Source organism: Vulpes vulpes, chromosome 13 (genome assembly GCF_048418805.1).
Source record: "Vulpes vulpes isolate BD-2025 chromosome 13, VulVul3, whole genome shotgun sequence".
In the NCBI taxonomy this organism is placed as follows: Eukaryota; Metazoa; Chordata; class Mammalia; order Carnivora; family Canidae; genus Vulpes; species Vulpes vulpes.
The window spans coordinates 63,926,089-63,950,093 of record NC_132792.1 but is presented as its reverse complement, the minus strand read 5'-3'; the positions used below and the strand labels follow the sequence as shown (position 1 = coordinate 63,950,093).

At 37.4% G+C, this 24,005-nt stretch overlaps 1 protein-coding gene across 13 annotated transcripts in view; it reads right to left on the bottom strand.

Moving 5' to 3' along the window:
• Nucleotides 1-24,005, bottom strand: part of PDE7A (phosphodiesterase 7A) — a 119,981-nt gene that overhangs the window by 5,588 nt on the left and 90,388 nt on the right. For 9 of the 13 annotated variants that reach the window (XR_011996640.1, XR_011996639.1, XR_003236995.2 and 6 more), the window contains 8 exons: nucleotides 23,718-23,781; nucleotides 13,609-13,704; nucleotides 11,724-11,824; nucleotides 6,384-6,515; nucleotides 6,112-6,203; nucleotides 4,139-4,283; nucleotides 3,467-3,563; nucleotides 2,539-2,619 (listed from right to left, as the gene is read on the bottom strand). Coding sequence is in view for 8 of the 13 variants with exons in the window: in XM_072734644.1 (XP_072590745.1) it covers nucleotides 2,539-2,619; nucleotides 3,467-3,563; nucleotides 4,139-4,283; nucleotides 6,112-6,203; nucleotides 6,384-6,515; nucleotides 11,724-11,824; nucleotides 13,609-13,704; nucleotides 23,718-23,781 (808 nt within the window). In the remaining 5 variants the exon portion in view is untranslated. The remainder of the gene's footprint in view (nucleotides 1-2,538; nucleotides 2,620-3,466; nucleotides 3,564-4,138; nucleotides 4,284-6,111; nucleotides 6,204-6,383; nucleotides 6,516-11,723; nucleotides 11,825-13,608; nucleotides 13,705-23,717; nucleotides 23,782-24,005) is intronic. The other 4 variants (XR_011996642.1, XM_072734641.1, XM_072734640.1 and 1 more) reach the window with 1 other exon arrangement.

Genomic DNA, 24,005 nt, shown 5'->3' with positions numbered 1-24,005 from the left:
CTGCAGTCAAAGAGAGCAGCAGGTTTTTGTGAGCCATCCTCACACCACAGGGTCAGGCTGAACAGTCACCCAAAGGCCTGTCTTTTCTAGATCCCATACTGAAGTCATGAGCAGCTAGAGTTTTATACCCAAATTAGAATCTTATTATCAGGGTTTACACGAGTTTCTTCCTATGGATTCACCCATTATTCCAACTGGTTGAGAGCTTTTGGATCTTGCCCGTAACATCCAACAATCCAGAAGTATTACTTCCAGCTCTAGGTTAACCCTCATTCTTCCAGCTCTTAAGCACCTGGTAAAAATGAACAGGCTGGGGACCTGGACACATAGAGCCATGCAGCTCCCTCTTGGAGGGCGGGGCTCTACTTATCAGCTGCTTGTGAATCCACTTACTGTACATGCGCCTCTCTCTCACCTCCATGTACTACAGGACACCCTGTCAATACCTTACCCAGTACATGATGTTTTCTTGTTTAACAAAACTATTATTCCTATCAAAGATGGAACCTGGATTAATTAAATGCGACGTCTACTTAATGACCCTATGCTGACTCTGAGTAATCACGGTATTTATTCTGTTAGTCACAGGATTTACCTAGAAATATAATCTTTCCAAGCCCTATTTTACATGGGATTTGATGTCAAAAAGACCAATATCTGTGAACTGTATATAACTGGCAAACTATCTGAAAAAGAAGCACTAGCAGTATTTGTCTCCTAGGGTTGTTGTGAAGAGTTAGCAGATGTCAACCTTTACCATCATTTTCTGTATCCCGTCCCTCAGATAACCTCACCTGGAACTGTCCAACATGGACAAGATCTACAGATGGAAATGAAGAGTTGAAGGGATCTAGCTTCTTTCCCCTTTTAAAAATTGCAGTTTTAAAAAACTTCACTGTAAAGTTCCCACATTAACCAAGGGAGTCAGAAAGAACTTAAAGTGGTTACAGTGCCTCTGCTACCTATCTTTGACTCAATTCCCTTTGACCACGTTTCACCTATTCTTTTGCATTTGAAGATTTTTCTGCTTGAGACTCCAGGCACAGTAGATCTGCTTCATAATTGTCTTTTCATCTTCCCAAAAGAAAGCATCCCCCTTTGTAAAACTCCTTAGGTTTCCTGGCACCTCAGCACCCCAACACCATTCCCACAGGCCTGTACCACACTCTCCTGGGCCTGGCTCTTCATTTTCCCTATTCTCCTCCTGCAGTCAAGTCCCCTACAACCTCCTGTCTTCTACATGATGATCCTTTGCAATTACAATGCGAGAATTACATTTCTGAATTTCTCACCCTAGAGCACAGGCCTCTTCTCAAAGTATTATGCCACAGAAGCATGTTATCTTCTGAATTTCTAGAAACTTTATCTTTCTGAAGTTTGTGTACCCATTTTTTTTTAAAGATTTTATTTATTTATTCATGAGAGACACAAAGAGGCAGAGACACAAGGCAGAGGGAGAAGCAGGCTCCATGCAAGGAGCCTGACGTGGGACTCGATCCCGGGTCTCCAGGATCACGCCCTGGGCCGAAGGTCATACTAAACCGCTGAGCCACCCAGGCTGCCCTGTGTACACATTAATGTTCACTAATGCTCCAATATCCTACTCAACACCAACTACCAATATTATATTCATCCTTCAATACCTCGCTGACCTACCCCTCTGCACAGTCCTACTTTATGCTCAGAACTCCACCGCTCATTCCTTTGCTCTTCTACAACAAGTTGCCCATATTTCAATCAGCACATCTCCCTGGTTTTCCATCACAGCTATGGCTCCTGTAATGGTTCCTAAAAGTTCCCAAGTGCCCCCTGCCTCCAGGTGCAGTGTGGGGCCTCAGGAACACATTGCCAGGGACAAGCAACTGGGTGCAAGGACAGATGGATATGGTGTTCTGGAAGGCCTGGAAAAAAGAGCAACTCTGCCTGCAGAGTAGAAGGTAGCTTCGGGAGGAGGTGGCTCTTCCAGAAAAATGAGTCCAGCAGGCAGATGGGAAGGATGGCGAGGCACAAAGAGTGGAGGGGCGTCACGGATTTGGGGAACAGGGCAGAGTCCTGAGTTGCTGTGGGTACGTGAGGGGCAGCTGCTGGAGAGCAGACTGAAATAGACGGCTTAAGGGGAGATTCCCAGGAGGCTGAAGAATGAACCAATAGGCAATGCTAAAAGAGACAAGTAAGCAGTACTAGAAACTGGTCTTCACGTTATCATCTTGCTCACTCAGTGGTCACTTTCTCGCTTCAGAAAGGCAATCTGAGAATCATGCAAAAGAAGCTTCCACATTAGCAAACCATACATTCTTTCAGTTTCAGAACAAAGTCACTGCCACCTGCTTTGCAAAAATTATGGTTTTTATGACTTAAGATCAAATGAGAGTAAATCATAAGAGCCATAAAAGGGGAAAAAGTGGTAAAATTTCCTCAATTAAAAAACAGAAATGAGCACAATTTTAATATTATATATTTTAAAAGTATATTTATTTTTGATAAAATTAAAGTCAGCAGGATTTTTCTAACCAGCTATATCTATGTATGTATAGTTACCAATCTGGATGTTGGCAATAGATTCAGTCTGACGATCACAAAGTGGACTCACACCCAAATGATACTTCTTTTCTATATCTCCTAAAATTAAAAAAAAAAAGAATTATTAATGTGGAACGTATCCATTGCTTAAGTATATAATTAAAGTCTTCATCTTACTTGTAAATTCCTTAGGAAAAACATGACATACTTAATCCTCATGAAAGGATGGCGACTAAATTAGTTCTTTTTTAAATTATTCAAAGATAGAAAAGATTAACAAGCTGATATCCTAATTTTTTAAAAGATTTTATTTATTTATTCATGATAGAGAGAGAGAGAGGCAGAGACATAGGCAGAGGGAGAAGCAGGTCCCACACAGGGAGCCCAGTGCAGGACTCGACCCCAGGATTCCAAGATCACACCCCGAGCCAAAGGCAGATACTCAACCGCTGAACCACCCAGGCATCTCAAGCTGATATCCTAATTTAAATGGAGGACATGAAAAATTTTACTAGGTGTTACCCCCATGACTGTAATTCTACTAGCATTTTAATTTAACACTTAGATTTCTAAAAGGAAGGTACATAAAATGAAGATCCTTGGTTCCTGGCTTTAAATTGCTAAAAATATCTTGCACATTCATAATGGCAATACCTTCCACGTGGGACAAAGATGTAACAAGGTCAGGAAAATCTTTCCATGTAGCAAAATTTCCAACCTGAGCTACACGTCTATTTATAAATGTATGCATATATTCACATCTGATCATTTCGAAAGAGAACTGCTAATTTTGAAAACAGAGGCTCAATTTGTACATTATTTGTTCTAGGGACATCTACTATGAATTGTCACTAAAAATACCAAGTATGTCCGGCTGGACTCCCACAAATATCTGTGTTAGTTTATCCAAGTGATAGACTACGTATCACCCAAAATTGTAACTTGCCTTGATGGAAGAACTCCTCTGTTACTTTTTCACTCCACTGCTTGCTTAATTCCCAGGTCCGACATGGGTTACAAATATCAGCACATTTCAAAGCCATCTAGTGAGCAAAATATTAAAATTCTTTTAAGAAACAAGTAAAATTTCAATTGTACTAAGCTCCAACATACTCTAATTGCAGGAAAAAAAGATCTTAATAAAAAGAAAATACTGCAATAGAAAATTCATTGTCTTTTATATTAATTTCATGATGCTACTAGGGCCATCACTTATTTCTGCAGGAATGTTGAAGGACTGCTTATCTCATTAAACATGCTTTATTAATACCCAAGAGCCAAGCATAAGGACAGGACTAAACATAAAGCTACAAATAAATCATCTGATTCTCTCTCTTTTATAGATGCAAAATTTTAATCAAATGCTGTTTCTTGGTCAGCACCCTAATCTTACGAAAATTGTTTTTGTTAGAAATCTCAAGTATGAAAACTACAAAAGCAACTCTGTTTTCCTTAGGAACAGATTCACCTTCTGGAAAGTGTTTCACTCATGGAAGGAGATTCTACAACTTTCCCTCAAGACTTGACCACTCTGAAAGCTGCCCCAGAAGATTTCATTTTTATTCTAATCATCATATAATTTACCCTAGAAAGAGAATCTTTCCCAGCCCCATTTTACCTGTAAAACCAAATGCCTATGCCTGGAATCTTCTAGGCGTAAGTCACCTCTGTCCAAATGGGACCTAAACAATGACAGATACTCATTTTGGCGACTGATGTCTGTGGCTAGTATCAAAGCACCTATCTGAGTCTCCATTTGTTGCCTGGAATTAGAGAAATATAAAGAGAAAATAGAAGACTTTCAATTAAATTATTTCTTTTTTCTTAAACTTAATGCTCTGCCATTTAACTTTTAATCCATCACAATGAATTTTAAAGAATGTGTTAAAAAAACTATTAAAAATATCAAAACTAAAACCAAAGGAGTTTGTAGGAAAATACCAATATGAGTACATTCCAAAAAGAGTGCTTTTATTTTGTCAGCCAAGGAGGAATTAATTATTTGCTGTAGAAGTATCTATATGAGATTGGTAACATTATTTTAGAAAATTCTTTGCTGGGATGTGCTGAAGGTAAACAATTCTGTTTTATTTTCTGGTGTCTGAAGTCTGAAAGGCAAAAGGCTGGTGCAAACAGAGAAAGAACAGCCCACTCAACAATTAACTACTGTAGGTATTTTGACTAAGATGCCTGATTATACATTAATAAAATCCCACCAAACAATTTGAGTTTAGATGCAACTATATTTTCAGGGTCAAGTTCAAGAATCAATTATCTGAATGAATATCCAACTTTTCTGAAAGGAAAAGGTAACGAGTTAATACAAATATATCATTTTTAAAACTGTTTCAAGTCGAATAAAAAGGGAAATAAACTTAAAATCCCTGCCTTTTCCCCACCAGTGGGCCATAGCAAACTTTATCTACGTATAAAGATCAGTAAAGAGCAGTCACCAGATTAAAAGGCTCACAATATTGAGTATTAAGTAAAACAAACCCTAAATAAAGGAAACATGAAAGAATGCTATTATGCAGTGTTACTTATTTTCAGTTTTTATCAACACGGTTAATCAACTGTAAAACACGACAAAAAAGGAATAAAGCAAACATTTTAATCTGCCTTAAGAAAAAGATAATTTATACATATAAAAACTATGGTTTAAACAATTTTTACATTTGTACTACAGCAAGAAACAATATTACTTACCAGAAGTATTGTCATAACTCCAAATGGTATCCGTGAATAAAGATTTAAAAAAATAAAAAATAAAGTCCAGCTTTTTTCTCATGGTCATTACAAAAAATACTTAAGTTTTTAAAATAAGGTTTTATATTATGAAAAGGAACAAGGAAAGAACAATGATAGGAATTTAAATTTTAGTGCCCAAACTTATTTTTACACCTCACCTTGTCTCTAGAGTCAGATAGTTCATATCCACCTACGTGGTTTTTTTCTCAAGTGTATCTTCTCTCAGTGAGGCATTAGTAAAAGCATTGGTTTATGGATAAATGATAGGACACTTGTTAACCACCATCCTATTGGGCTCATTTGCACCAATTCTTTTTATCAGGTTTTAAATGGCCTTGCCTCTTAACACGAAATGGCCTTTTCTTAAGAAATTAGTATTTTCTGTTCTTTCCACCATTACTGATTCTAGGACTATGCTATTGAGGTACAAAGCATTCTTTTTACTTATCAGTTTTGAAAACTTCTTGAAACTTGTTTGAATGTATTTGTTATAAAGAATGATTAATTTCTTTACACCTAGGACATAGGGTTTTATTCAAATGAGCATAAAGTGGAAATACATAATACTAGTTATTATACTAGTATTTGGAGTGAATTTTGTAATACTTGTCAAGTCTATGGAATGAGCCATAAAAATGCACTAAAAAAATACTACTGTGTATCCTGTAGAATAGTTTAAATTACTAGAATTTTGATATAAATTTGTAAAATAATTTAGCCATTAAATTTAACAAAAACTGAAAACTGTGGAACACCTGAGTAATTTTTAAACTTTATAAAATTGTTTTGCCAACTTAATTTCCATAGTTTGTAACCAATTAAATGTGTCTTAATCCAGCCTACCTGCTTTCTGATGGCATATGTGAGAATAAACCAGATTCTCTCAATAATCCCACTGCAGATCTCCAGTGGTGATTTTCCAGTACTGAGGTATTCTACAAAAAAGGGCATATCTGAATTAATGGTAAATCTCTTCTGAACATAAAGAATTACTTAGGTGATATTAATCTGGTTAAAATTCTAACATTCTTTGAAAATCTGTTTGCTACTTTGATTCCATTAAAACATTTTCCAGAATCCAAGAATATTAAACTGCATGACAAAATTGCACTAACCTTGTATAAAGTTGCCAAGTAATGGTTAGTTTTAATAAGGAAAGGTTGATTAACACCTGGATGATCCAGATCATGAGTGGCAGCCGCAATTAAGCTCAGCAAGACATCCCAAGGAGTTACAGAACTGGCAAGCTGAAGTGAGACAAAAGAATTAATTATAGACATATTTGAAATAAACTCGGTACCACTACAGTAGTTCAGAATGAGCCCCAAACAGTAGTGTCAAGTCTCCTCCTCCTTCATGTTTTTCAGACTGTGCATTAAGACCACTGAGCACCTGCCAGGTGATGATGACACTGGGGATAGGCATAATAATGACGCGTGTCCCTGCCCACATAGACTTTACAGACCCCGTCCTTCTACTGTTTCATTTTAAACAAGCTTACTTAACATGACAGCTAAAACATAAACCATCTCTTTGAGAAATGGGTTTAAAACAAACACAGGTTTGTTTTAAACCCATATTTTTATTACTATAGCCACTACCAATACAAGACCTATGAGGGTCTTTAAAAATTTTTTTAAATTATTTTAAGAACACTTAATGTGAGATCTACCCTCTTATCAGATGTTTAAGTATACAATACAGAAGACCTATGACTGAGGGCACTTATTTATTAACAAACTGGTTACGGGACTTCAGTTAAGAATCCAAAGTGTAAGGTTATTTCTGAGGTCCTAATGTTTATGGAAGCTATTGAGTAATCATGGAAAAGTCTATGTCTAGTCTGTAATAAAATCTTCTCCCAATGGATGGATACATTCAGAACAACGTTCACAATATATCCACCTCAGAAAAAGCAATCTTGTAAACTAGCAATCATTATGTTACAGTTCAATATCCATTGCTAACCTTTGTTGATACAATAAAATAATCACAAGAAGTAAGTTTATTGCCTGGCTGAAACTATCAGTGATAAAATAAGTAACAGAAGCTGTCAATGGTAAGAAATATCACCTGTGTATCACCTGTTTTTCATCAATCTCCTCTCATTTTCTGGCCAACCTGTACTCCTCTTTTAAGGCCTGACTCCAATGACCAGTCTCTACCTCCAGGCAAGCAAATGACTGATTTGTGTTCCTACAATACCTCACATTTCCTGCCATAATAACATTCTGCAAACACACTTTTTTTCAGGTAATATTAGGGCAATGCTTTCTAAACTTGTGTGATCCTGTGTCCTAACCAACAGTAAAATATTTTGAGCCCATACCGCCACGCAGTTATACGTATGATACTGAATATATATACCGCACATGATAAAGCAGAGGTGAAAGTTGACAATTTTTAAATTTTGAGATAAAAAATAAATTTAGATTCAAATTCTAACATTTTCTTCCTACGCCAGAATGGACCTTGTTCCATCTCCTATGTCAAGTTCATCTTAGAGTGGGGAAAAAAAAAATCACTGTCTGAGAGTTTGAATCCCATGGAAAACTCCAACTTGTTTGAAGGCACTATTTTGAATTCCCTGTAATTGGTATATGGAAAGGCTCGATGAATGGAGACGATGGTGAGGAAAATGGTTTCTTCTTTAGGATACACAAAAAGCATTTAAAAAAATAAAGATCTGCTTTAAGTCAATATATGCAGGAGACCTGCTATGTGGGCACCCTGCATATAAAGCAACCTCCTCTCCCCGACAGAGACGTGTGGGCATGGCTGTGGAGATCTCCTGAACATGTAAGTCACTAAGCAATATGCAGAAGTGTTATATTCTTATGGTAACAAGCACAGAGGCGAAAGGGCAGTAGAACAGACATGTACTATCCTGGGACAATACAGTAATCCAGACTTAGACTTAAAAAAATTAATGCATCAACAAATTGGTTACTGGACTTCAAACCATCTCAGGTGGACTTAAGAGTTAACCATTAAAAAAGAGAAATATGAGAAGGAGTAACTGAATTTCTAAAAGTTCTGTGAAGGGAAAAAGTAAGTTCTAAGTTGAAAACAAATCCACATGAAAAAAATTTTTCATCAGAAAGAAAACTTTATGAGCTTTATAACAAAGACAAAGAAGTCAGTGACATTATTACAATTTCTTAGAGCGAATTAAAAACAAAGGCAAATGTCATTTCCATTCCTGCGACTGTTATCTGGTTATGCCAGACAGTAACAAGGAGTCCTGTGAAGAAAGAAACTGCAAACCATTTGACATCTATAAGCCAGACTTCACTTGTACCTGCAAAGTTATCATCAGGACCCTTTTTCAAAAAGAAAACTAGTAATGGTGAGTTTTCCTGTGTTCAGTAAAAAACCTCACAGTTTTTATTGTTGCTATTAAGTGCTGGTAGGGTCAACTGGAACACAATTATGATCTATGTAAGTTCAGCTACGAAAACATAAGAAGTGAACACTAAAGTTAGAGCTGATGCAAGTATAGAGAGAAGGAACTTTTCCATAACTTTCTAGCAATTTTGGGGGCTTTGAATATTTTTTTCACTTAGAGTCCAGGAATTAGCTCTTACACAGAAATCATACATAAAAACTGAAAGCACGCTTCTCACTAAATTCTCTATCTAATAAGCCTTTCTATTTACAATTCCCTCCGTGCCTGCATCTTTGGACAGCTGGTTCCTCCTCAAATTTTCCCTTTTGATTTCAGGGTTTTCTTTTCTTTTTTTTTTTTTTAAGATTTTATTTATTCATGAGAGTCACGGCACGGGGTGAGGGGTGCAGAGAAACAGGCAGAGGGAGAAGCAGGCTCCGTGCAGGAAGCCCAACGTGGGACTCGATCCCCGGTCTCCAGGATCACGCCCTGCTGAGGGTGGCGCTGAGCCGCCCGGACTGCCCGGTTTCGGTGTTTTCTGACCACTCTAACCAAAGCTGTAAATGCTTGCCATACACTGGTCACCTTCCAGCACGTTCCTCTATTTTGGTTTCTCCACATGAGTAATTACAACAACATTCTACTCATTTGTTTAATAACTGCTTCCCCCCACTGGGACCTTTCCTGTCCTGTTTTCCAGTGGATTCCTAGCACCAGAGAAATGTACTCAACTAGTGACAGCACTTGAAAGTGTGAGGCCACATAAAAGCCGAGGAAATAAAAAAGAAGGCTTTTCTTAGAATGTACTTTTAAAACTGAGTGATTCTGGGTTTTTCTGGTTTTTTTTTTTTTTTTTTTAAGATTGTATTTACTTATTTGAGAGAGAGAGATCTAGAGAAAACATGAGCAGTGGGAGAGGGAGAAGCAGGCTCCCCACCCAGCAAGGAGCCTGATGCAGCTTGATGCAAGAACCCTGTGATCATGACCTTAGGAGGAGGCAGACTCTCAACCAACTGAGCCACTCAGGTGCCCCTGAATGAATCTGTTTTAAAATGTAAACGACAATAAAGGAGAAGGGAATTTTTGCATTTTAGGGCTCAGTGATTTTATCTATCTCCTTCACTGAAGCCTATCTAAGTGTGGAGTATGTTAACAATGAAAAGTATTTCAAATAAGTATTATTCAGAGCTGCATAGGGCTAAAAGTATTTAAAATAAGAATTATCAGAGCTACATAGGCAAAAAAAAAAGGTTCAAAAATTAGTATTGCCAGAGCTGCACAGGTAAGTCTGTTTTTATTCATTTTTATCCACAACTCCCCCATCCTGTGTGTTCTCTGCCCCTCTCGCCACTCCCACTGCCTGATATCAACCCTAACTTCCAGGCCCTGGCTTCTGGTTGGGTGTGGCCAGCGGAAGATGGGAGGGGAGAAGCCTTCGCAGACGTGTTCACAGTGTCTCATAGAACATCATTTCATTTACCTGGCTGTATGGTGATTACTTATCAACTTCTCCCAAAAAACTCTCAAACAGAGGCTTTAGACTTAGCCAGAGTTTTTCTAAAGTTCAATAAAAAAATTGGGCTTGGGAGTATATACATTTTATTATGGTATATAAGTGACACCACAATAAATATGCTTTTTTTTAAAATTTATTATTATTATTTATTTATGATAGTCACAGAGAGAGAGAGAGAGAGAGAGAGGCAGAGACACAGGCAGAGGGAGAAGCAGGCTCCATGCACCGGGAGCCCGATGTGGGATTCGATCCCGGGTCTCCAGGATCGCGCCTTTGGCCCAGGGCGCGATCAACAATCAAGCGTCCAACTCTTGATTTCAGCTCCGGTCATAACCTCAAAGTCAGGGCATCGAGGCCTGAGGCAGGCTCTGCACCTAGTGGGAAGTGTACTGAGGATTCTCTCCCCTCTCCCCTCCCCTCTGCTCCTCCATTATGCACACACATGCACCCTCAATCTCTCTAAAATAAATAAATCTTAAAAAAAAAGTCATGATGTATATACTTTAAAAATTGGGTTATTTTCATATATTCCACAATCTCTTGAAAAATCAGAACACTGCCAACCACATGGCTATATCACAGTTGGTATCAACTAGCACAAACTGTCAGATCTCAGGGGAGAAGAGTTTAGAAGCAGGGCTAAGAGTAAGCAGATGTATTTTTACAACCCTCAGGGGTAGAAAACGTCCATGGGCAAATGTGGCTTTCTGTTATCATCTACAGAAGATTCCTGCATCTGTATCTCCATCAGATTCTCTCCTGTGCTCCAGGATCTTTGATCCAACCCTCTATTCAACTGCTCCATTTGGATATAGCACAAATATGTTTAACTCCATGTATCCAAAATGGAACTCATCATCTCTACCCGCCTTACCCCCAAAAACTTGCTCTCTTTTCTACGTCTTTCTTTCACAGAATTCCACCTTCTACTCAGCTGCTCCACAGTCGTCATCCACTCTGCTCCCTAGTTCATCCCCCCAAATGCATGCAGACACCATAACCTAGATACTCTAACTCAGAAGAAATCTTACAGACCATCCACTCTGAGCCCCTTCCCCAAGGCTACCTGCCCTAGCTTGAGCCGCCAGGCTCTTCCATGGTGCATCGAAATGAAACAACTCCTGACGGGAGTCCCTTTTCCTGGACTTGCCAGATTCATCTTGATACCACACCCAGGACAGCTTTCTAAAGTCTCCTGATTCCCTTCTGCAGTTCCCCATTCATTCACTAAACCAGACTAATGCTGTCCAGCCCTCAGGGAGCTCACCAGGAGCTTAGTGTAAATGTCAGTGTCTTAACACAACACTAGGAGGTTCCTAGGATCTGCACCTTCCCTGGACTTCTCCAGCCTTGCTCCCAACAATCACCCAGTTCTCGAGCTGCTGCACTTACACAGATAACCACGATGGGAAGCTTGATCCAGCCAGAACTCACTCTTGTGAAGGAACCCTCTAATTTTAAGTCAAATCACTAATTTAAGGAAAAGCATTTGATAGTAAGTCAAAAGAATTTTCTTAGAATTCTCACCCACTGTAAATGTCAGCACCTTACCTTAGGTTCTTTTAAGTAACAGTGCATGGCCTGAGTAACATCTGCAGCATGGACTGCATTGTGGTAAGGGTTCTGACTGTGGTAATCTTCTTGAATCATAACTGCATCAAAGAAAAAAAAACCATATTTCATTGTAGGTGAGAAGCATATACCAATACAAAAACTATGATAATTATGAGTTTTCCACTTAAAACTTTTATGTGGCTATCAGCTGACTATACAGATTCAGAGAGATGATAATCACCTCAAAACTCACACATATACCAAAGAATCAATACCACTGGACTGCTAACTTGTTTGAAATTTTCAGAAGGTATTCATGTCAAAACAATAAATATTTTCTCTTTTAAAATGTGAATCTATCATCGTGCCAAACTCCTCTCTCTTAAATATAATTTTAAGTTTCTCAGTTTAATTAACACTATAATCATTCAACAAATACTTATTGTGCCAAGTACTGTTTTAGATTCTAGACATTTGTCAGTGAACAAAAATCTATATGAGGCTAAAATATTACAGTTATTAGGGTATATGAGCATGATCCTACAGGTGCATCATCAGTGAGGGAAGTTTCAGATGGAATTAGTTTTTCAGTAGCAGGGATGGACCTTCTCTCCTTTGTATTGTGCTCTCATGAAAAGTAGACTAGGATTAGGGCAGAGCTATTCCCACTGCCATCCAGCCTGCAGGATGGCCCCAAGAGCATAACACTCTCATCTTCTGGTCACTGAGTAAAGTGAGCCAATTCCAATTCCACAGTGGTAAACTATCACTCATTGGTGAAAAGGAAGGAGCACTGGAATTCTATATTTAATTTAATCCATCCCTTCAAACAGCCTTTTAATTACTCTTGTTAATATCTATTTTTGTATGTGTTTTATAATTTACACAATGTATTAGTATAGGACTACAGGCATACAAAGTATAAATAAGTAATACATGAAAAGTCTCTAAAGGGCCTAAGTAATAAATTTATCTTAGTCTGGTATTTATGAGGAAAGAAAATACTATCTTCTTCTTTAAAAAAGTAAGAAATAATTCCCATGCTAATTTTTTTAACATTTTTATTTGGTAAAAAACTTCAACTTTTTTCTTAGCAGGGCATCCCTAAGCAAATATCACCCTGCATGGTTAAACAGATTACAAATCATCTTTAAAGTCTACTGTAAAAAAATAAAAAATAAATAAAGTCTATTGTAAAGAGATTTCTGGGATCAGAAAAAGAGAATACCTCGGTACAATGTACCTGATTTTTTTAAAGTTTGAGCTTTCAAATTTTTTAAGAAGCACAAAAATTGTGTCATCTTTGTCACAAAACTGTCATTAGCATCAGAGAATGACTGCAAAAGTGTCCCACTTCTTCACCATGCCCTCCACCTGTGTTGGGAACCCACAAAGCTTCCTGGCAGGGAGGTGCTGTTCCTCCGCATCTGATCCACTTTGGCCAACAGGATGTTGTGGAAGTAAGAGCGCGCCAGTGCTGAGACCGGGGTCTGGGGCTGTGGGTAGACCAGCTCGCTCCTTGAACAAGCTCAGCTTGTTGTAAAATAAATAAATATTCCCTTCTTTTTTTGTTTTTAAAGCAAATTTATTAAGGTGCCAACTCCTCCATATCCTTTTAATTTAATGGGAGACCATGGAGAGCCACGTGCAGCCCAGCTGAGGTCCCAGGCAAGGCCCACAGAGTAGCTCACCCGTTGTCACCTGCAGGCAAATAAAGGAGCTCATCCAGACAAGCAGCACTGAACAGCTAAATAAATGTGGGTCATTCCAAGGCACTAAGTTTGAAGTAGTTTGTTTTAGAGCAATAGCTAATGGATATAACTGACACAAATTTCAACAGGCTTAAATCTTAATTACTAGTAAATGGATTAGACTCACTTACCTAAAAATCTACGAAGTTTCATCATATCTAAATTGAAGTACTCAATTAATCCGTGAAGACTAAATAAATGAAAGGTTAAACTTACTAGACTATTTCCTAAAATGAAAGAAGAAGAGATATTAATATTAGTAAGAAATACAGGCTAGCATAACTGCCAACTGTGCTTCCAATATGGGTTTTGAATGTAAAACATGGAGAGTAAATTTTGGCTAAAATTTACATCCTTTTATTTTACTAGCTATGAACTTTAAATCTCACATCTCTTTTTTCCATTTTAAGGGGGATAAAGGTTTGTTTCATTTTTCTACAACCAAGTAAGATAAGCATTTTCAAACAGATCAATTTTTTGAAAGACACCAAAATAATTAGAATCAATAGAGAACTTTGAAAATTGTCCCACACTAAGTTTAACACAACTTCCCAAAGCACCCAGAACATGGCTGCTCTAACTTCCAGCTGGATCTCTCTACCAGGTCACTATAACTGAATGACGATGTCCAAAGTCAACTGCCTTAGCCACACCTTGTTAGCTGGAGGTTGTATTTAATTCTTCAAGGTACAGAGCTAGGAGGAGGGATCAGTGACCTCAAAACCAAAACTTTGAACTTGACCACTTGCCTCCCCCCACACTTGTAGCAAGCAATAAATCTAAGTAGCTGGAAGGTGGGTGGGTAATGGTCACAAAACTAAGAGTTCTATCCCATCACTCTAAGTTAACAACACTATATAGCAATCTTACTATGTTTCTCTAATGAAATGTTTCTCTATGTTTCTCTAGTTAATTTACCTCCTCAAATGACTATTTTTAAGCTTTTCAAGCCTTCTCAAACTTTCGACATATTTCCACTCACTCACCCTCTCATTCCCAACAGCCTCATACTTCACTGACAATATACAATCCCTAGAGTTTCCTTTTATTTCCAAAGCCAATCCCTCGACACTTCCAGAGTTTCTCAGAAACTCTGCTTGGATATACCTAACAACACATCCCACTTCCATCCCATTGAATCAAAATACTTGTCCTCAGTCCCTCTCTGTATTGTTCCAATAAGCACTGGCACTTGGAACATGCTCTAGATTTTCTTTCAAACAACAAAGAATACCTTACTCTCTTGGCTCCCTCCAGGTCACCCTCTCTACTCCCCTTCACAGTTAGCTAAGTTTTCTAAAGGAGCTGCTACATGCACTGTGGCCTATCTCATCCTCAACTTTCACTGACCACAGAGTCAATACTAGTATAGAAATTAAATTTGGAAAAACTACCATTGTTATAATGGTTAGCTTCTCTTCTAAGATGTAACTCTCCATATCTATACCTTCTATTACATTTTTCAAAGTTTCATAGATTTCCTCTACAGGACATATATATTGTCTTAATTTTTAAAACTAAGTTTTAAAGAGTTATGAGCTTATAACTTATTGCCAGCATTTAGACAATAACAACTGTAACATAACCATGATTTGAGTAGTCTCTAAAGAAATTCATGATCTTACAAAAATCTATAAAAACTTAATTATTCCCACATTGCATATTTACAGTAATAATATTTATGAAGAATTAAAAAGGACTATTCAGCTAACCTCATTTCCCACAACTGCCTAAACAACTATCAATAGAAGCCTATGACTGAGGAAAAATATAAATTCATTTAACAATATTTGAATGAGAAACCCTGGAAAAGATGCAGCAGACCCAAAGAGATTCTTTTTTAAAAAAAACCTGACATAACACTTTTAAAAGAAAAAAATTTTATTCAGATCTTTTATTTTTAAGATATTAAATGTTAAAATGCATTTAAATCCTGATAACACTATTGGTAGAAACAGGAGTTGATGAGGTTTGGAACCATTTGTGAAGAAGTGAGCTATATTTCTGTTATTATTGCTGTAACTACCAACTTTGCCTTGGATATATACGTAGATATTTCACAATATATGTTCAAGAAAACAATCCAGTTAAAAAATAGGCAGAGGGGGATCCCTGGGTGGCACAGCGGTTTAGCGCCTGCCTTTGGCCCAGGGCGCGATCCTGGAGACCCGGGATCAAATCCCACGTCGGGCTCCCGGTGCATGGAGCCTGCTTCTCCCTCTGCCTGTGTCTCTGCCTCTCTCTCTCTCTCTCTCTCTCTCTCTGTGACTATCATAAATAAATACAAATTAAAAAAAAAATAGGGAGAGGATACGAAAAGACATTTTTCCAAAGAAGACCTACAGATGGCCAAGAGCTGGATGAAATATGCTCAATATCACTAATCATCAGGGAATGCAAATCAAAACCATGAGTTATTCCCTTACACCTGTCAGGAATAGTTATTATCAAAAAAACAAATAACGAGTGTTGATGAGGATGTGGAGAAAAGGGAACCTTTGTGCACTGTTGGTGGGAATGTAAATTGGTGCAGTCACTCTGGAGAACAGCAGGAGGATGCTCAAAAAATTAAAAAAAAGAAATAACATATTATCTAGTAATCCACTTCTGGGTATTTATTGAAAGAAAAAGAAATTCAAAAAGACACATGCACCCCTATGTTCAGTGCAGCATTATTTACAATAGCCAAGTTATGGAAGCAACCTATGTGTATGTGTCCACAGACAGATGAATGAATAAAGAAGATGTGATGTGTACACACACACACACACACACACACACACACACCCCAAGGAATATTATTCAGCCATAAAAAATGAATGAAATCTTGCCATTTGCAACAACATGGATTAATTTAAAGGGAATTATGCTAAATGAAATATGTCAGACAGAGAAAGACAAATACCATATGATCTAACTTGTATGTGGAATCTTTTTTTTTTTAAGTTTTTTTTTATTTATGATAGTCACAGAGAGAGAAAGAGAGGCAGAGACATAGGCAGAGGGAGAAGCAGGCTCCACGCACCGGGAGCCCAATGTGGGATTCGATCCCGGGTCTCCAGGATCGTGCCCTGGGCCAGAGGCAGGCACCAAACCACTGCACCACCCAGGGATCCCTGTATGTGGAATCTTAAACAAAAAACCAAGCTCACAGATACAGAGAACTGGTGGTTGTCAGAGATAAGGAGTGGTAATGCTGACAAAATAAGTGAAAGGGGTCAAAAGGCACAAATTTCCAGTTATACAGAAGTCTGGGGGATGTAATGTACAGCATGGTGTCTATAATTAATAATACTGTATTGCAGGGGCACCTGCATGGCTTAGTCGATTAAGTGTCTGATTCCTGATCTCAGCTCAGGTCTTGATCTCAGGGTTATTGAGTTCAAGCTCTGAGATGGGCTCCATGCTGGGTGTGGAGCCTATTTAAAACAATAAAATAAAAATATCATATTGCATATCTGAAACTAAGACAGTACACCTTAAAAGTTCTCATCACAAGAAAAAAACTGTAACTGTGTATCATGATGGATGTTAGATTTTTTTGTAATTGTTTTAAATATATACATATATTAAATCATTACATTGTATACCTAAAGCTAAAATAAGGTTATATGTCAATTACACTTCAATTTAAAAAATGGGCAGGAATTGGTGAAAATGGCAGAGTGGTAGTATCCTAAGCTCACCTCTAAGCTCATCCAGACACACCAAAACTGCAAGTGCATATAGAGCAACTCTCGGAGAATGATCTGAAAACTAGCAGAATAGCTCTTCTACAGCTAAAGATACAAAGAAAAAGCCACATCATGAAGGGGAGAAGGAGCAGAGATGTGGTTTGGTCAGGATCCACATCCTCATGTTGGTGACCCATAAGCAGGAAGTTTATCATAAAGTAAAGAGATCCTCCCTGAGAAGTGAAGGGTTCAAGCCCCACATCAGGCACCCACCAGCCTGAGGATCTGCACCAGGAAGACAACCCTCCATAACACTAGGGTTTGAAAAATCAGCTGGGCTTATATCCAGAAGCTTTGAAAATCAGCAAAGCTTAGTAACTCCAGGAGAAGCCAAGATTCCACTCTGGAAGAGCCTATACACAAACTCACTTGCACAGAGGCAACAGTTTAAAGAGTGTTTGGGACATAAGGCGAGGAAATTCATTGACTAATCTTAGGGCTTATGCAATAGGGTCAGGGATCTGTAAGAACTTTATCCAGGAATGGAAGCACTAAAAGATGCCATTTTTCTTGCCATCCCCTACCCAGCTGATCTGATGCTGGCAAGCACCGGTTCTGACACAATCTATCTACCTTGCTAGTGCTGTCACCCTGAACAAGTGTTCCCCCTGTGGACCTATCCAGCCCAACCTACCCACCCTGGCAGATACCCCTCCAAAGTAGCTCCCATCCTCATGGCAGGCAGCTCAACTGGGACTGGTGCCTGTCCCCTCCAAAGTGGCTACTGTCCTGAGTGTCTTCACCTGAACTTCTGGAACAACATCAAGCATATTAACATTCATATTATAGGGGCCCCAGAAGGAGAAAACAGAAAGGAAAGGGGGAGAAAAATTTTATGAAGAAATAATAGATGAAAACTCCCTAACTTGGGGAAGGAACCAGACATCTAGGTCCAGGAAACACAGAGGGTCCTAAACAAGATGAACACAAGGAAGTCAACACTAAGACAAATAACTAAAATGTCAAAAATTAAATCTTAATAGCAGCAAGAAAATAGCAACTAGTTAGGAACAAAGGAAACCCCATAAGACTATCAACTGATTTTTCAGCAGGAATTTTGAAGGCCAAAAGAAAGTGACATGATACCGAAGGAAAAAACCTATAACCAAGAATACCCTACCCAGCAAGGTTATCATTCAGAATTGAAGGAGAGATAAAGAGCTTCCCAAACAAAAGCAAAAGAAGTTCACTACCACTATACAGGCCTTATAAAGAATATCAAAGGGATTTAAGCAAAAAGAAAAGGTCAAAAATAGAAGAAAATGATGAAGGAAAAAGTCTCACTAGTAAAAGCAAACATATAATAAAGGTAGTGGACCTGCCACTTATAAAGCTTATATTAAAGTTAAAAATAAAAAGTAGTAAAATCAATTATTTCTATAATATTTACTTAGGAAATATATACCAAAAAAAGTTGTAAAATATGACATAGAAAACATAAAATATTGCAGAAAGGTACTCCTGTTAGAATGTTTAGAATGTGACTGTTGCTTTAAAATAGACTGCTATATACATAACGGTATTATATATGAATTTCATGGTAATCAGGAAGCAAAAACCTCTAACAGATACACAGAAGATAAAGAGAAAGGAATAAAAACAACACTAAAGAAAGTAATCAAATCAAAGGGAAGACAGCAACAGAAGAAAACTGAGAACTAAGAAACAACCAGAAAACAACAAAATAGCAATAAATACACACCCATTAACAATTACTTCAAATGAAAAACAAAACAAAACAAAACCCCACAATTACTTCAAATGTAAATGGACCAAATGTTCCAATCAAATAACAAAGGGTAAAACAAAAAAACAAAGGGTGACTGAATGGATAAAAAATCAAGACCCATCTAAATGTAGCCTACAAGAGGCTCACTTCAGACCTAATGACATATACAGACTGAATGTCAAGGGATGGAAAAAACATTCCTTGAAAATAGAAATGAAAAGAAAGCGTGGGTAGCAATACATATATCAGACACAACAGACTTTAAAAGAAAACCTTTAACAAGTGACAAGAAAGGAATTATATAATGATGAAGGGACTGATCCAACAGGAGGATAAAAAGAAATAGTAAATATCTATGCAATCAACATAGGAGCACCTAAATATATAAAGGAAATATTAACAGACATAAAGGTAGAAATTGACAGTAATACAATATTAGTAGGGGACTTTATTTTTCATTTTTTATTTTTTTAAATTTTTATTTATTTTTGATAGTCACAGAGAGAGAGAGAGAGAGAGAGAGGCAGAGACACAGGCAGAGGGAGAAGCAGGTTCCATGCACCGGGAGCCCGACGTGGGATTCGATCCCGGGTCTCCAGGATCGCGCCCTGGGCCAAAGGCAGGCGCCAAACCGCTGCGCCACCCAGGGATCCCAGTAGGGGACTTTAATACCTCCCACTCCAGTCAGAAAATCAATAAGAAAATAGTGGTCTTAAATGACACATTAGACCAGACAGACTTACATTCCATCTAAAAACAGCAGAATACACATTCTTTTGAAGTGAATACAGAACACTGTATTCTCCATCACATGTTAGGCCACAAAACAATAAATTTAAGAACACAAAGCAACAAGCATCTTTTTAAAATCAAAACAGTATGAAGATTACAAGAAAAAAAAACTGGAAAAAAATAAACATTAATTAACAGCCAAGGGGTCAATGAAAAAAATTAAAGAGGAATTCACACACCTTGAGTCAAATGAAAACAAAAATATGTTTCAAAATATAAGAGACAGCAAAAGCATTTTGAAAAAGGAAGTTTATAATGATAAAGCCTCCCAAAAGCACTAAGAAAAATATCAAAGAAATAATCTAAACTTACACTTAAAGGAATGAAAATGAAAACAAAGCCCAAAACTAGGAGAAGGAAGGAAATAATAAAGATCAGAGTGGAAATAAATGAAACAGGACTTAAAAAATAATTTAAAAGATCAATAAAACTGAGAGCTGATTCTTTGAAAAGATAAAGTTGATAAACCTTTAGTCAGGCTTATCAAGAAAAAGAAGAGACAAGATTCAAGTAAATACTATCAGAAATGAAAGGGGAGAAGATACCATAGACACCACAGCAATATAGATTTTAACGACTAATAAGCATTTGCCAACAAATTGGGACAACCTAGAAGAAATGGATAAATTCCTAGACACATATAATCCTCTAAGACTGAATCACAAAGAAACTGGAAATCTGAACAGTCCAATTATTAGCAATGAAACCAAACCAACTGGTAATCAAAAAACCTCCAACTAACAAAAGTTCAGGACCAGAAGGCTTCACAGGTGAATTCTACCAAACATTTAGAGAAGAATATCTATCCTTCTCAAACTATTTCGAAAAATTAAAGAGGAAGGAATATTTCCATATTCATTCTATGTGAGGCCAGCATCACCCTGACACCAAAATCAGACAGTACAAAAAAAAGAAAACTACAGTCTAATATTCTTGATGAACAAAGGTGCAGTAATACTCAACCAAATGTTATCAAACCAAATTCAACAACATTTAAAGGCTCATACACTACAGTCAAATGGGTTTTATTCCATAATGTAAGGATGGTTCAACATCTGCAAATGAATCACATGATACATCACATTAACAAAATAAAGGATAAAAGTGCTATAATCATCTCAATACATGCAGGGAAACCTTTAGACAAAATTTAATATCCACTTATGATAAAAACTCTCAACAAAGCAGGTACAGAGTGAACATTACCTCAATATAAAAAAGGGCCAAATACAACAAACCCACAAGTAACATACTCAATGGTGAAAAGCTGAAAGCTTTCCCTCTAAGATCAGGAACAAAAAAAGGATGCCCACTCTTGACACTTGTATTCAACACTGTACTGAAAGTACATACCATAGCAATAAGACAAGAAAAAGAAATAAAGGCACCTAGACTGTGAAAGAATAAGGCCATGACACAGGTCTGGCAAGAAGGGTCCCTCACATCACATGCCAGGTAGATTTCAGGGGTGACAAACCATATCTTGCTATTTCACATATAACCTCTCATTCCTATAAAAAGAATGTCAAATATACCCTACCAGATGGTAAGTAATTTCTTTCTTGTAGTGGGCAAGCTGGGGACCATTTGTCTTAAGAGGAATCACTGAGTTTTGCCTTTACCCTGTCCTCCCCACAATGTCATCTGGTCAACTGCCCAGAGTAAGAAATACAGAAAGCACCAGGTCAATAAACAAGACAGGAAACCTATATACTTGGATACCATATACATATATCATCCAGATTCATTTCAGGCTAAGCAGTTTTAAAAAGAAAGTACTTCTAATTAAATTATGAAAATTAAAAAAATTTTTATTCTGTCCATTTGCTTCTCAATATTATCTCTTCATGGATAGAATTTTTGTGATTTGGGGTAGCTGTATTTAACTGGATATGTGTATCACCATCCGTAAAATCACAGGTGGGTAGCTAACTCCTAACAACCCTAAGAAGAAACCATTTGGCCAACTCCAAAAAAGTAATGAGGTGATTAAAGTGAAAGCAAAGTGCTAAATTAACTACTGTAACTAGTGGCTATTTTGCCTATCCCACACACTGTCAATCTCACTGCACTTTCATCACCAAGACCCCTGACTAGCAGGATATGTACTTTTTAAAAATAAAATTTAGAGAACCAATTATTTTGATGAGTGACAAGTGTCCCAGTAAACTAATAATAGGCTATGAGCTATTACAGTTTATATAAGGCTAAACTTTGAGCTTGCTAAGGGTGGCACTGTTTTATTTACATTTATCTGGAGATAACAAGTGAAGTAATATTCATATTAAGTTAGAAAAAAAGGAATTTCCCAGATCTAGAAGAAGAGTCACCTGATATGTTATTATCCAAATTTTTTTAAAAAGGGAAGACTGAAGGGAAGGACAACTGTGTAAATGATACTAGAGAATTTTCTGTGTGGACATGCTAAGGTGGGGGCAGGGAGAGGAAAAGAACAGTCACCAAAGAGCAAAGGAGAGGTGGAAGAGAAATAGAAAAGGAAAACAACAACAACAACAAAAAAAGGCAGGGAAGTAGGAGAGAGGTAAACTGATAAGATGGAGTTCATGGTCTTTAAAATTTTGCCTAGAATCAGTCAATTTATTTTCTGTCAACAGTGTACAGACAAAAATAGAAGTTGAAAAAAAAACAGAAGTTGATTACAAAGCTATTTTCACCTTACATGGCCACACGGCTTATAGGGAACAATGTAGTGATACTAAAGAGCTAGATCCACATTGATTCTCAAGATGAATAAAGTTGTATCTGCTTGTCCATTTTCTGTATTTGGCTTCCTTATGAAATGAGCTTCATTCCAAAGTAAAATAAGAAAGAAAACAAAAACAAAAACAAAAAAAAACCACCAGTGATTTCAATGTACATAGCAGTGAACTACATAGTTACTCCATTCTAAACACTCTGAGGTGACTTCTTCTCAGTGTACTTTCCAACCTGCTTCACTTATTAAAAAGAATTTAGACAAGGACAAAGTCTACTTGAACTACATGTACCATTTTTTATTTTATGCCAAAATTTTTACCCTAAATAAAAATTATTCCCAAAGGGAATCTTTTTTCTGTTCCCAAAGAGAATAAGGAAACATGATCCCTACCCCTGAAACAAAACAAAACACTGGAGAGGATAAACAGATTAGAATCACCTGGTATTTTCAAACCACTCATATTCTGTAGATTCTGATAAGACTCTTTTTTTTTTTTAAAGATTTATTTATTTATTTATTTTATTTTTTTAATTTATGATAGTCACACAGAGAGAGAGAGAGGGGCAGAGACACAGGCAGAGGGAGAAGCAGGCTCCATGCACTGGGAGCCTGACGTGGGATTCGATCCCGGGTCTCCAGGATCGTGCCCTGGGCCAAAGGCAGGAGCTAAACCACTGCGCCACCCAGGGATCCCTCTGATAAGACTCTTAAAGAAGCTACAGGCTCATCCCCATCCAACCATGAAGAAACAGTGTCAGGGGGAACCATTGTTGCTGGTCAGAGTATGTCCTCTCTCTCAAGTGTTCAGAGAAAGAAAAGCCTGAGAACCACAAAGTTAGAAGAAAGGATAGCTCTCAAAATGTCATTAATCTACCACATATCTGTGGCTGTCAAAGCTGGAATATAGTATCAGAAGATGTCACTGTAAAAAGCCACAATCCAAAAGAAACCAAAACAGAAAAAGAAAGAACACAATGAGGTAACAATTTCACTTCACGTTATCCATAATAGGAGCCATCTTTGTGGCCAAGTGATAATGACTAGTGTAACTTTTGATTACTGCTGAGAGTTATGAAAAAATAAAATTATGAGAGTGATTCTCTGGGTTGATAGATCAGTCACTAACAAAGGGACAGAATGATGTTCTGCTGTCAGCAGAAGGCTCATAACCCAAGGAAATAAAAGTAAGAACCTACCAGTGGCTGTACCATCAATGCAGCAATCTAAATTACACAGTAATTTGAGTAAGTTAAATCCTTCACTTACCATTTGTTAGTCTATCAAATAGAAAGATATCAAAATTCCAATTTCCAACTTTTTCCAGCATACACTGAAATGAAAACCAAACATTCCTACTGTAATTTAATTTCAGTAACAGTCTGTCTTTTGTAGATAATCCATAGAGAAGTTAGTGAAAATGGAAAGTGATTTAAGAAATGCTAAGTATCATTCTCTTTTTAATCATGACCTTTCCAACTTGCTCCAAAAAAGTGCCCAAAATGCAATTTCCATTTGGAAAATCAAATAACATTTGTTTTTCCAATTAATGAATAT